General features: G+C 41.3%; 1 protein-coding gene across 1 annotated transcript in view; it reads right to left on the bottom strand.

Annotated features, from left to right (window-relative positions):
- The window catches only part of PLCB1 (phospholipase C beta 1), a gene marked incomplete at its 5' end in the record, with an annotated part of 405,623 nt that overhangs the window by 146,504 nt on the left and 244,787 nt on the right, over positions 1 to 14,332 (bottom strand). The window contains 4 exons of the mRNA XM_082305814.1: positions 2,997 to 3,072; positions 3,437 to 3,490; positions 7,325 to 7,404; positions 14,153 to 14,293. Coding sequence (XP_082161940.1) covers positions 2,997 to 3,072; positions 3,437 to 3,490; positions 7,325 to 7,404; positions 14,153 to 14,293 — 351 coding nt within the window. The remainder of the gene's footprint in view (positions 1 to 2,996; positions 3,073 to 3,436; positions 3,491 to 7,324; positions 7,405 to 14,152; positions 14,294 to 14,332) is intronic.

The raw sequence follows: 14,332 nt of genomic DNA, 5'->3' as shown, positions 1-14,332 counted from the left end.
GAAAGCCTTGCTGCAAGCATTTGCCACCCCAGGCACAACCTCAGATGACTGTATTTGGATTCTAAAAGCCTGCTTGTTGAAAGGGATTAAAATACGCTGCCCCTTTCCTCAGCCTGGTCTGAGCCATCCACATTGCAGTGGAACCACCCACACACCTTATGCGCTAATCTCTTTTTTGAGACCAATGAACATATCACAAACTTTCTGTACCACATGAGAGCATCCCTCATTTCCAGCTTTGCTGAATATTGGCATGCAATTTTATTCTGTGATTAAGACTCTCTACTAATTTCAAGCACTGTTGATTTATGATTTGTCTGGTAACCTGCCTGCTTTTATAACATCTGTATCCAGTCTGTTATACGTTCGGCAGCACAACAGCTAATTCAGATTATTTGCACAGACGGGACTCTATAGCTGGTTGTTTTATTTTAAGTGAACAGTCAAGCTCACTGGTGCTTCATTGTGAACCTCTACGTTAACAGGAAGGCAGAAACCAGTCTTCACAGCCAAACAGGCGACTAAAATAAAGCTCTTCAAATTCTATTTAAGGCACTTTCGACTAAAACCAAACCGAACAAAAATACCCAACAATAACAAAAAGCACCCACCCTTCCCCAAAAGCAGCAAAGATTTTTAAAAAATCATAGGGGAATCAGATGCCAAACTCAAAAACTCATTGGCATATTTTAAAACTTCATTTAAAAATTTATTTAAACACGCCTCTGCTTTCAGGTCTGCTGGGTGACGGATGCTGCTGAAAATCAGATCACACAGGGATTGGTCCTGCAAGACTCTACACCTGCCAGGTCTGACCCAGAAATGCATAAATAAATAAATCCATGCTTTGAAAACGTGCTTGACGAAGTCCATGGGTCATCCCACTGCAGTCACACTCAACTGCTTGGCCGACTCAGGGCTGCTCAGCACTGCAGAGAATCCATCCCTTATTAAGGTCCCTAAATATGAAATGAAGAGTTTATTTTCAGCACTTCTGGGGAGCCTCTCTGGTGCCATTCTTCTACAGCAGGATGGAGGCAATTATCCAGGCAATGAGAACTCTTCCTCCTCTCGCACTAAATACAGTGCCTACACGTTGTCCCGCGAGGTCTCTTGGCAAGCACACACACAGGGAATTTGCTAAAGCAATGAGAAGTTTGTTTTTTCTATGAAACCTGGAGAGAAGACCCTTAGAGGGATCTTCATGAGGCATGAATAAAAAATACCCAAACACCCTAAGCTGTTAATGTCCATCAGAGACTTTCATAAATTCTCTGAATAATCTGGCATATTTATATTTATATTACACCTATCACCATATTTGACAAACATTCTTTGGAACCACTCTGACGGTTTTACTGAGGAAGATTCCCTGGCATTCATGTCTTGTACGCTGCTGGGAGTCCAGTGCTCTACCAGGCTTGATGGGAAGACCATTTGTCCTGTAGTACAACAGGGCAGAAAAGCTGGAAGTTGAAGTTAAGAATTGTACTTGTTCAAATAAACAGGAACACAAAGGAAAAAAGCTGTAGTTGAAGAACTGATTTTCTTCTACTCCATTACCTCTATGAGATTCAGTTTCATGCTTCTTAAGCACTTAGCTTCTAAAATATTTTTTTCAAAGATGATCAACACAGTTTTCTTTGTTGCACGAAGCATATTTCTCTTTTGTCCCAACCAAAGAAAGGCTCTACTTTATACTATGAATAATTTTCAAGATGGTATCCCAGCAACAAGTATCCAGCAACGCGTATGTAAAATTGACTGTGCTTAAATAAATAGCAGAAAAAGGTTGCCGTTTCTTCCAAGGACTCCAGTGATGTTTAGATTTTTTTTGAGAGATATGTAGTAAAGTAATAAATCAACTGATTTAAAAAGCAATGCTTCAGTGATTTTTTGCACATCTTATCTTGTTTGCTAACAATTAAATGAAACCTCACCTTTAAAATTATTCTTTCCATGTTGCTAACCTCACAACCTTACTTTACATAAGATTATTATAATCTTTTATACCTACTTTACAGACATTCCTTCGAATTTTATGGAATTAAGCTCCCAAACCTATGAAGGAAGGTCTCATCAGTAAGGGATATCTGACGTTTGGCTTGTGAAGATTTTGCTCCATTGCTGTTCTGGAGCTGTAGGAATTGGCTGTATTAAGAAACCATTGGGGAAACAAAGGTTGAATGAACACCACAGCACAGTTCTCTACAAGAGTGAGGGATTAGGAGATGCGGGATCTCTGCTGCAATTCTGCCCCACCTCTTGGACCTCCAAATGTAGAAACTGTCTTGCAAGAAGCTTCCTGGAGGAGAAGCTCCACCTGGGAGGAAAGTCTAAGGGCATCTTCACTCCAGTGTTAACTAGAATTACCTGCTCAAGCTCATTCCTCTTGAAAAAAAGCCTTCTTGAGGGTGAGGTACCATCCGGCAAATGCTCCAGGTTGAGGAGAGCTCCTGGATTAGCAGCGTACGATGGCTGCATCCCTGCAGCATTAACAGCTTTGACACTATAGCATTTCAACAATTACTGCATGCACCTTTTAGATAAGCTACAGGGAGTTTAAATTGTCACTTAACTCAAGCTAGAGATGGTTGTTTTTGTGAAAAGGAAACAGATTACACCATTAGCTACACTAAGACTGCTCTGAAATCATGCCTTGAAAATTGTGCAACAGTCAGCAGTTCTTAAAATATTCTCACAGGATTTCTCCAAGACAGGTCACACAACCTCCTGCCCTTTCCTTTAATCCATTTGTCCTTCTTCCAGGCACTCCTGGTCCCTACACAATTTCAAATCAAAGGTACTCAGATTTGCAGATGGGTATCAGGAACTTCTGTGTGGGAAAGAAAGACCTGCTGCTGAGGACCTATCCAGAAGCAAAGCCAGCACAGCATGATCAGCCTGGAACAAATTGTCCTTGACTCAACAGCGAGTAAACACCGCCGAATGCAAGCAACGCTTTGTAAGGGCCAGGAATAAATTCAAATGCTTACCCTGGAAGATGGAAGATTACAAGCTTCTAATGCGGTCTCTACTCGTTTTCTGTCAGCGGAAAACAAGCGGTATATGCTGCAAAACGAAGACAAACCAGAGCGAATTGGCTTACAGACATGCCTTGATGGCCCATGTGGCTTAAAGTCTGAATATCACTTCCCAGTCTATCGTATCTTTAGCTATTTATTTCCATTTGGCTGGCTGCTCGGTAACACAAGTGAGTTTAATGGTGCCCACAACGAGTTTAACTCTACCCCACACAAGCCCCTATTACAGCAGATAGTTATTTGAAAAAGTCATCGCTGCTCTCTTCATATTACCCCAGCGATACGCAATTTGAATATATTTATCCTCACAACGTGTCTCTGACATCTCAAACATATATTCACACTAAAAAGTCAGAGGAGACTACGTGGTAAGGAAGGGGAACAGAACTTACTTCTTCAGAGGAATGCGCCCTTCTGGAGTCACCTGCAGCTTAAGTTTTGTGTAACTGTGGAGAGAAAAGCATCTTGTTTTATTTTTACAGCATTTTCAAGTACCTCCCTACCAATTTTATAGCTCAGCGCCATTGTTCTGACCACGTGGCAAGTTCCACTCATCTCTTTTGCCCAATATGAAAACCTGTTGGGATACCATTAATCAGTAAATACCTGTTCCATCAAAAGTAATGCACCTGTAGTGTCCAATACTGTCCATCTTTCAACAGGACATTGCAAATACCATTAATGCACAAATTTATCATCTCCCCTAAGCTCCTTCTCACCCAGGCTGCCTGCCAGTCTATCAGCAGACTGAATTGTGGCACACAGGCTACAGAACTTGACTGGGAAGGTGGCTGTGCTCCTCCTCTTCCAGGGGCTGAAACCGTCCCTGGATGTTGCACACCGATGTCCCTGCCTCCCTAAGCCCTCCCCATCACACATCTGTGAAGGTTTCTCCGTTTGACCCTAAATGTTTTCAGTCCTCAGCTGGAAGGAAGTCAAATCGCTGGCAACTGAAATGTCTCTGCCCCAGCAAGAGTGTCAGTATACTTAGCAGCCCTGGGCAAGCCCAAGACATTTCCAGCGTGAAGTGATATAAAAATTACACGCTGAAACTGTCTACAGGCAGGCAATTATCCAGCTTTTGAACCGAGTATTTAGAGCATCTCAGTATCTCAGGACCTGTGACTTCTCTTGCATGCTCATTAAGGCAGCAGGTTGAGGATGTATCTTCCTTTGTCCAAATCTTTCAACATACTGATTCAAAGCCTACTGAAACAGGAGTCATCCAGTGGCTTTAATGAGAAGCGGTTGGGCCTACAGCTGCTATCTGACGACCCTCCCGCTATGCGAGGACTACTGGTTACCAGCATAATGTCTACCAGCAGCAGCCTGCAAAGAGCACGACTTTGAGTGCTTCATCTCTTCCACTCAAATATAATTAAAACTATAAATGAGTTTTGCAGTAATATGATATAGTGAAAAATGTGGCAACACTTAACTATTTCAGAGTATTATCCTTTTTTTTTTTTTTTAAAAAAAACTTTTTCACTTTACCCACTGGCCTACCAAAAGAAAAAGAAACTGCATGGTTCTAATCAACTTTCCTTTTCTTCCCAACCAAAAATGTCATTAGCAACCGCTTCAAAAACAAAGTACATGCTAATATCCCTAACTAGGATAGGAACATTTTCACAAATCCTTGTCTCCTCCTATGCATCTTCTGGAAACTGAAATCTCTTGTGCTACTGTGTCACCAAACAAAAATATTATCCCCTCTGCCCCCATCTTCCAGCACTGAGCTTGATTTTAAAAAGAAAAAAAAAGAAAAGAAAATCACAGCAGTTAGTAAAAAAAGATTTACTTTTATTTTGCCTTCTATTTTTTGAAACTTTTGAGTACATTCTGCTCACATTTAATGTTTTCCTTTACACCCAAGAAAGCTAGAAATAAAAGAAAACTGGGGGGCGAGGGGAGAATGCTGAACTTGAATTAGAGCAAACTAATAATGTGTGTCTGAAGAACAGTCAGCCCCCACCAGTACTTGCCACCTTTTTTCTCCCAAATTATTTGTTACACGTGGGACAGTATTTTTTCCCCTGCAGCCATTATCCATCCATCTAAGAAAACCAAGCATGTTATTCCTGTTAAAAAGCTTGTTAGGAGATACTCTCATCGGTAGCAGCCGAATGGACTCATTTCAGTAGCGCAGTGCTGACGCCAAGAAGGACAAAGTCTGGACGTAACGCTGAGCCAAGGCTTCCCCAGTGGAGTCACCCTTTGCTCATTGCTGCACTGGTCAGCATTTCAGTACTCATGTACTGCAACGTCCATTTTTGCACCCCAACACAAAAATACCCTGCATGATTACAACAGAAGAATGAGCACTTTATAACCAAAATGGTGGTTTTTATTGACCACCCCTCCTCCCAAATTAATCCTATTTTTCTCATCTGACCAAACCACAGGAGAGCTGCTCAAGCTGTTTATTATTGCACTTCCAACTCTGCAAGGGACTGAATGCCACAAAGAAAAAAACCCTTCTAGTTCTGCTCTAATGCAATTTGCCTTTCTATTTCAACAAAAGGGTTCTGATAGGACTGCAACCAACACTTGCCTGGTACAGTAATTGTAATAGGGAATATTTTTAATCTTCAAAGTCAAAGATTTCTTAAGTGACTCTGATTTGGCATCTGTGCAGAGGACCCTGGAAATCCAACAGTTCCTAAGTGATTTATTAATTAGTGGAAAAAGAAAAGACACAGGAATGCCATGCCTGCCTGCTACTGAATCTACCCAATGTGTCCAGTGACTTCATCTTTAATTAATATTGCTTGAACAACCACAGAAAAATGGCTCCAAGTAAGACTGCTCTACTATCTACGTGCGATAACATGTTCCTCCTGTGAATCCAATAAGAAAACAGCCATTAGGTACAGCCACAGTCCTTCCAATCACACACCTGTCAGCAAAGTCTGCTGGCCACCTGGGGACTGGAGTGGTGAGGGGCATGGAAATAGTAATATCAAATCACTCCCGTAACTCATCTACAACCTGTGGAGCTGAAGGAAGTCACCTCTGCTCAGGTTAGTACAGTGCTTTCTCCACTGTCAACATGCGGAGTGAAAAGGAAATGTTAAATGTTTCCATCCCTTTGGGATTTTGTTTGCCTACTACATCCTTGCTGGCCCAACACAGCATTATCAGACACAAAGCTGTAGTTCCTGCAATGTCCAGCCTTCAAAGTCTCTTCAAGAATTTCTGTTGACTTCAGCTGCACCACAACGAACACTACAAAAGGAAACACACACACAGACACAGACCCTTCCTAGAACAGGGACCTATGAATACGTACATGGGACCTATGAATACGTACATGGGATTAAAGTTAAGCAGTTGGGAACCTTCTGACTAAATATGGGTACATCTAATGAAATCAGGCATGCACAGCCTTAGAAAGTCCAGAAAAAGGGTGGGTTAACTTGCTTCTTGGATGGAGGCAAGTTTTAGGAACCTAAGCCCTGGCTTGGTATTTAGCTGGACTGAACCTCTGTCTGTGAGCAGAAATTAAAAGGTGTTTTGGGGGAGACACAAAGCTGAATTTAACCAGCCAAGTCGTGGGCTGGGGAAGGTATCTCTTCCCTTTTAGAACCCCAAAAGGCCAGCAAGTACCCTGGTTCATTACCATCGTTATTTGGAAGGCATTGCCACGCTGTTCTCAGCACTATCACTTACGTAAAACTCTCTCAGCACGTGCACTTATCATCCAGTTGAGAATCGCTAATCTCAGGTTTAGTTCTCTTTCCTTTTGGCGGTGTGTTTTTACACCCCAAATGTTCTCATAAACAGCTTTTCTACTTCACTGAAAGCAACTCAGAATCTGCGCACCGTGCAAAGCAACCTAGATGAATGGATTCACTCATGTGAAAACCAGAGAGATTAGACTGAGAAAAATGGACTTCGTGCATTTCTCATTTTTTGATCAATAACAGAAAAAAGGGAAAATAAGACAGAAGCAAGTCAGTCCAGAATATTCTTTCATTTTAAATGGAGAGCTTCAGACTACAGCTGAAGCTACTACGGTTGTATACATGGGGAAGATGGCATTTAATTCTGTTCTTTTGCTACGACTTAGTAGTTTGCAAGAACCCTAAGAAGATTTTTGTTTAAATGACATTTAGATAACAGGCTTTTTAAAACCATGAGAAAGGACAGCCTGTGTTTACAAAAGTGACAACTCATCAAAGCAGAAACAATAGCTGACAATGTGACTAACAAGAAAAGAGGAAAATGACGCAGAGAAGAGAGCAACACCCACAGCATTAAATACGACGGCCACTTACGCTTTTTCCAGAAATGCATCCCTTGACATGTTCTGTGCCAACAAATTTGTTGCCAAACTGAACACTTCATCTGACCATTCCTATAAAGACAAAAATGTGATTAACTGAGGGTTCGTTTAGATGTTTACTTACACAATGAAAAATATTTTTGAAAATTATACTGTTACTAAAAAGTGCCTAATTAAAGTCTGAACTTGATTTTCCCAATTACAGCTTCCTTCCTTGTCTGAGAGACCTGATTTTCTCATGCTGAAAAAAAAATGAAGACTGTTACAAATATTATTTTAAAGATATCTTATTCCACTGAAAAAAAAAAAAAAATCATACAGATAAATGTCTAATGCGAAACACATTCAAGTTCCTGGAAGATGTGCAATAAATGCCCCAGAAAAATAAATTTTCTTGCATGTTGGGGACACTGTTCTGGCTGACACACTAAGGAATTAAAAAGTGACCTCTGTACCACCATTCTCATAAAATGAAGCTGAAATGGGCTTAAATCCCTCTGAAGACAGGCGGACCCAACAGGGTGGGATACAGACCATACCACAGCAAGTCTCTTGCTTCAACATCCCCTCTTGTTAAGAGCTCATTGTGAGAGCTTCCGCATCACTCTCAGATCGCGAACAACAAATATCACGTCTTATCTTTTATGGCGGATACCAAATTAAGAACTGTAAGTACTGACTCTATCTAAGATCTTGCCAGCCAACGTAAGAAACATGCTTAAAAAAACCAAACCAGCAGAAATATATAGGAACAAATTTAAATTATTCTGATATACAAGGAGGAAGATCCAACTCCAAATCGAAAAGCTCCTCTTCCCCCTACCGTACACCCTTACACTGTGGTCCTATCCCTTGCTAAATTATGTTTCCCTCTTCCTACCCTGATGTAGGGAAGAAATGTCCTCCAGCTGCTCACGGGACATCTCCCTTCTCCACCTGCAGGCACTGCTCTTCCCACAGCTCTCCCTCACTTTTCCTCCATTTATTTTCCTGACTTATTTTTCTCATTTCTATGCATGTTGCCGAAGTCCTTCCCTTAGGTCTCCGTCCTTTCCCGGGTTCCCAGCAAGGCTGATCCATGATTATAATTTGAAGTTCAGACTCTCACTGCTCATCCCCTCGCTCTCCTCCCTTGCAGATCTCTCCTGCAGCTCTTCAGCAACAACTTCAGAGCATTTTTCCTTCCTAACTTAGTGCTTATTTACAATCTTTAATTGCAATCCTTTTTAATCACAACCCTGGTTTGGGATTGGCTTTGTTTCGCCCCTTTGAAAAAGAAAGGAACGCAAATAAACAATGCCTTTGCAAACAGTGTGGCGTTTGGCTTTTTTTTTTTTTAACTTGATGAAGTGTTCTGAGTTTCCTTTGAAACTAAAGTTGAATTCCTTTCATACCAGTCCAGATCCAAAATTCTCATCACCACACACCCTCCCAGATGCAAATGCTTTGGAGGTATTCCCTGTCCTTGGTTCTTCTTTTTCTTGAGGAACAATACAGAAAAAAGGTGATTTTATTCTGACAAAAACTGATAGTGATGAAAAGTATCGTTGACTCCCAATGAAACAAATGCTGCTACATCACTTTGGAGCTTACGAGCTTGTTTTACCTAAAAAGCCTCAAGTTTCTGCATGACTAGATGATCGATTTGAGAGGTTCGAAAGTTATAATTTTTGTATTTTTTAATGTGCTAAGATTTGTTCCCTAAAGTTACCAGATCTTGTTCCTGATCTCGCACAGTTGCTCCCAACGAGGAAGAGAGGCGGCTACCTCTATGCCTACTGTTACAAGGGCCTTTGATATCCTGCAGCTACCAGATCCTTAAGTCCACCCCATTTACAACCTCACCCCTAAGCAGCCGAGACAACACACCTCCCCGTGACTGGTATTTCTGGCAGAGAAACCTTCCTCCTTCAGACACAGACTTGTTGTTCTGGAGGTAAACCACTCTTGCTGAGATATTCCCCCCCTCCACCTCTCGGGACTGCTTCCACTTTTTTTTTTTTTCTTTACTTGTTTTTCCTTCTTAGGTCTAATTTGAAAAAAACAGGGGTGTGAGAAAGAAAAAGAGCAGGAGTCGGGTTCGTTAGCAACACCACTGCTTTGATGTGACTCTTGGAACAGAAAGCGTATTAAGTGCAGCATCTTTTTTTCTTCTTGGCAACTCATTTTTCCAGGCTCAAAATAGGCTCATCCTGTAAACATTGCTTTGTTTAGGCACTAATAATAGCAGTTAAAACGTTTCCCTGTGACACTAACGGCTGCAAAGATTAATGGCAACAGAAAATACTATTTAGAAATTGAAAATACGTTGGCTTTTAACACATCTTGATAGACTTCGTTTGGATCACACTGATTCTTCTGGGCTTAAAACTTAAGTGTTTTGTAGAAAACAGAAGTAGGGGACTTTAGAAGTATCCCACACCCCAGCTCTTCCTTCTCTTTGTCCGAGCACTTGTTGACAGGAATGTAAGAGGAACTCAGTTATTATGTGCCTGTCACAAGCATTATTTACATGAGCAGTCTTGCCATGTTCCTTTGCTAGCTTTTCCTGGCTCTTCAAGCGATCACATCATTCCTGCCAAATATTCTAAGGACTACCTGCAGGCTGAGCCATTTCTAACGATACAGGTGCCAAGTCAACAAGTCACAAGCAATATTTGCTCCTTGCCTCTCCCATTTTAGGGTCTTCGTTCCAGCCACCACAGAGCTGCAGCAAAAAACCAAGATCAGAAAATATGCCAAGGGTCACGTCATCTTTCCAGTCGCTGGTCTGAACCCTCAGCAGGCGGGGAAACAACAGCCCTGAGCACAGACCCGAAGAAATAAAGGAGATGCTTTGGACTGACTTTGATGGGCTTGCATCAAGCTGTGAGCCAAGATGCGTCTCGCTGCTTTAGCTACCAAATGGCTCCGTTTCCTTGGTTTTGCTGCATGGTACAGAGTAAAGCCCATACTCTAACTCCGTGCATGATGCACTCTGCAGCCGTCGTTACCAGCAGCAGCGATTCCAGAAGGCAGCACTCGGTGAGAGCACTCCACGGGGCAGAAAGCTGTTATGTGTAGAAAGAAAACAGCCTGCTGCGGAAAGGTTATAACAGCCTCTGAATCACCGCGGTAGCTGCAGACTCCTGTACAGATGCAATACAAAAGGAAAATATAAATCTGGGTATTTTGAAATAGGAGTGTACTAGTGCCAACAAACTGTTTGCAGACTGGAAGCCTCTGATCCCGTTTGGTAGCGGAAGAACCCAGCCTTCCGACATTCAACTCCAAGCAAGTCAGATCCATCATGATAAGAGCTCCCTGAACTTGATCTCCTCTCCTGTTACACTAATTTGTATTTATATAATTCCTGTGAACTTCACTAACAAATTATTTAGCTGTTCTGTGCTTTGGCAGGTAGTGTACAAGCAGCAGTTCATTTAGAAATCTGTTGCTCAGTGAAGTAATTTCTCTCCTCTATTACATGCATCAGGATACATACAGCAAGACATTTATCTCGACAGAAGAGATGAGACTTTTTTCATAAGAAAAGACAGCACACATTCTTGAAAACACTTCCTTCAAATCAGAACTGACTACGTGTGAAGGCAACGTTTCTCACATGTTTGTTTTTGGTGGGAGGTTAACAAAGCAAGCTGCTGAAATTCTACACTTTCAGCATCCTTATGAATTTTATTTTAAAAAATACATCAAATGGACATGAATTTATACAGTTTGTTTTACCATTTTATTATACTGATCAAGCTCTTAACTATGCCTAAGAAGCTGGCAAAATAAAGATGTATGCTGGAAAGCATAGTATAGCACAACTTGTGAATCATCTTTGACTACATCATTTTGCTTATGGAGGAATTCATCAGCTCTTAGTGATGGATCTGATCCAAAGCTCATTAAACTGAGGAGCAACAGATTTCCTTGGGCTCTGGGTAGGGGTCTGTATGGCCAGGATGGACTGGTGTGGTGAGAACAGAGTTGGCATGAGAGGCACAAAAGAGAGCGAGAGGAAAGAGATGGGAAAGATGGGATGTTCGCTTTTGAAGTTACTGGATTTGGGAAGAGAATGAAATACTGTAGAGGAGACACAGAGGTTCACAGGTTGTACTTCTTCATGCTGGGAACGGACACAGAGGAAAAAGAGCATCTGCTCAGAATAGGGTTTGAGAATAAACTTCTTTCTTTATCCTGGCTTCTGCAGTGCTATGTTTGTGGACGCTCACAAATCCTATCTCCAGACAGGCACAGGCACACCCATCTGAAAACAAGCAAGCACTGTATCAGTGCTACGTCTCTTCATCATCAAGACGTGTCCAGCAATCTGCCTTTTAGACCATTACCTAATGAATTTCAAGCTGCATTCTTTGAATAAACCAGCTGCTCAGTGCCCTCCAGCTCATCACTAATGTACTTTAAACATTAGTTACTTTCTCCTGGAGGAACGCACATAAAACAGTACATCGCGACATCACCATCATTTCTAGCTCTTTATTTAGTTCACTTAGAGCAAGTTGAATAGCCCAAGGCTCGTATTTTCATAATTTTCCCACAACTGGCCAGTGGATGTGATGAACAGAATTTGTAGCAGAACAGGAAGCCTTCTGCAAAGGAAGAAAACCCCATAATCGAGTAATTTTCACTGCCTCACTGAGACTGTTAGAGTTTACTTTGCCTTTCTCCTCCAAGGAAGGACTGATACTTGTCACGCAACTTGAAAAATAAGGTATCACAAATGAAGAGCTAATCTGAAAAATATTCATGCACTGAAAAGGGAAAGGTGGGGGAGTTTTTCATTGGCACTTGCTTTCCCTGGAACATCAGTGAGAGGAAGGGTCAAAATCTGTGTGTGTGACGTTGAAAACGTCTTGTATTTACACACCTTCTCAGAGCTCCCTGGTGTGCTTATTTATAACACCTCCTCTGAGTCACTACATGGGTCCTGCAGATGATAAGGACCAGGTTCTGTGGTCTGGCTCATATAGGGTTGGAAAACACGTTAAAGAAGGAAGAATTTTTAGATGCATTCCACAGTGATCAAACTCTGCTCTCACTGAAACAATCGGGATATTTAGCACTGTTTCAGGGCAAGCACAGCTAATCTGCAATGCTTTGAAAATCCCATCCCCAGGCTACAGTGCCTGATTGATAAAATATGAATTTATTTGGTCTACTGCATTTACGAATAACAAGGAAGACTTAGATTCTTAGTTACTCAGATCGTAGGAGTTACTCAGGATTTAGAGCAGCCAAGCTTTTCTAAAACATGATTCTATCTACAGTATTTTTAAGGTTCCTTTACCAAACAGAAAATGGCCCTAAAATACCAATTTCTGCACTGTTCTAGCAAATAGATTATGCTTCACTGATTGCTGGCTAGACAGGAAAGAGAAAAAGAAGGACATACGCTTCTGATGTAGGTGATTTTCCCTCTTCCTTGGGAAAGGCTAGCAATTTTTGCTGGTAAAGCTTTAGCATACCTTTTCATTTTCCATCATATGCTTAGGTTTTTTCCTGAAGAGTTGTTTCAATTGCTTTCATTTTTGCAGTATTCAGATTCCTTAACCACCCCTGTAGAGTGTAGCTGTGCGTGTTCAAGACTGAGGACAGCACTTCCCACTCAGCAGTCCGTGGACCATCACAAACTCATTTTGTTTCTCTTCTTTCGTATCAAAAGAAACAGTGCAAACTGTGTTTTTGACAAATTGACCAATCGGCTAATGAAGATCAGCAGAGACAGAAACCTGACGAGCAAAACTATATCCTCCCAGGTTAAGGCTTTCATCCTATGACTTTTATTAACTTGGTCTGACCATCCTTGTTGCCTGTGAGGTGACAAAGTAACTCCTTACTGTTAATAAGAAACAGCAGTCTATGGAGAAATTATCTTTTTAGCACAATCTAGTGGACTTGAGGATGCAAGCCATATGAAAGTGTTTTCTGTGTGTGGTTATCTGGAGGCTGTCATCAGTCTATCTACGTGAATGGAAGGGGAAGGAGTAGCACCTTTTGAATGTCAATTTGGAATAGATAAAGCAAAGAGCTCCCACTTCATTAAACACAATTGAGTCATAGAGAAATTGGAAGAAGGAAAATAAAAACCAAAACATGTACTAATATCAGTCGTAACTTGCTTGTCACACGCAACTCTGTTGTGTTGGACAGAAACGAAGAGACTGTATACCTGCATGGAAAAAATATTTTGCTAAGGTAACGACGCTGACTTCACAATTCTTCTCAAGGGCTATCAGCAGACAAAATGCAATGCTTAAAACCTTTGAACATGAGCAGAAATGGTCATGTGTGCAAGTTAAATTAAGTGTCTGATTGCTGACATACGTGAGTATATAAAGTAGAGCTGTAGATTCCTGCTACTCTGATATAGGTCAACCTTAAAAAGTCAACCGTTCACAAACATTGTTCTCACAGATGATCTGTAATTCACACACACTTCGAACAAGCATAAAGGGGCGATAACTACTGAAAGATATTGATAGGTGTTTGGAGAGTCACAGTATATATCTTATAGCTGAGTAAAAATTTGTGTGTACCATTATTTTCACAATGTTTATCTGGGCTTTACAAGCAATGTTCTGAAGACAAGCACACATAGCGGGGGGGGGGGGGGGGGGGGGGCGGAATTTGCAGAATTAACTCCCCCCCCCAAATTATTGCACATTTCTTTTCTGGTATTGAGCGGCACAGCTCTACAACAGAATTGAGGTTCATTTCATAGCAATCTTCACTTTTATCTCATTTATCCATGTCTCAAAACAATACTTTAAAAACATTTTAATTTTAGATGACACAGATGAATGAATATTACCTTTGCTATATCCTCTTGGAATGCCACCAAGTTCAAGTACGATATATTGACCAGGTCTGGACCGTAGACAACAGTTACCATTCGATTTTCCAGTCGACCTCCTAGGTTCCCAGCATCCAACAGTTCGCGCAGTTTTGGATCCTGCAGGTAAATACATTACAAAATAATTAAAAATCTTTT

The sequence above is a fragment of the Platalea leucorodia genome (assembly GCF_965183815.1).
Source record: "Platalea leucorodia genome assembly, chromosome: 3".
In the NCBI taxonomy this organism is placed as follows: Eukaryota; Metazoa; Chordata; class Aves; order Pelecaniformes; family Threskiornithidae; genus Platalea; species Platalea leucorodia.
Note: the sequence above shows the minus strand (reverse complement) of the source record. Positions and strands in the feature narration are given on the sequence as shown.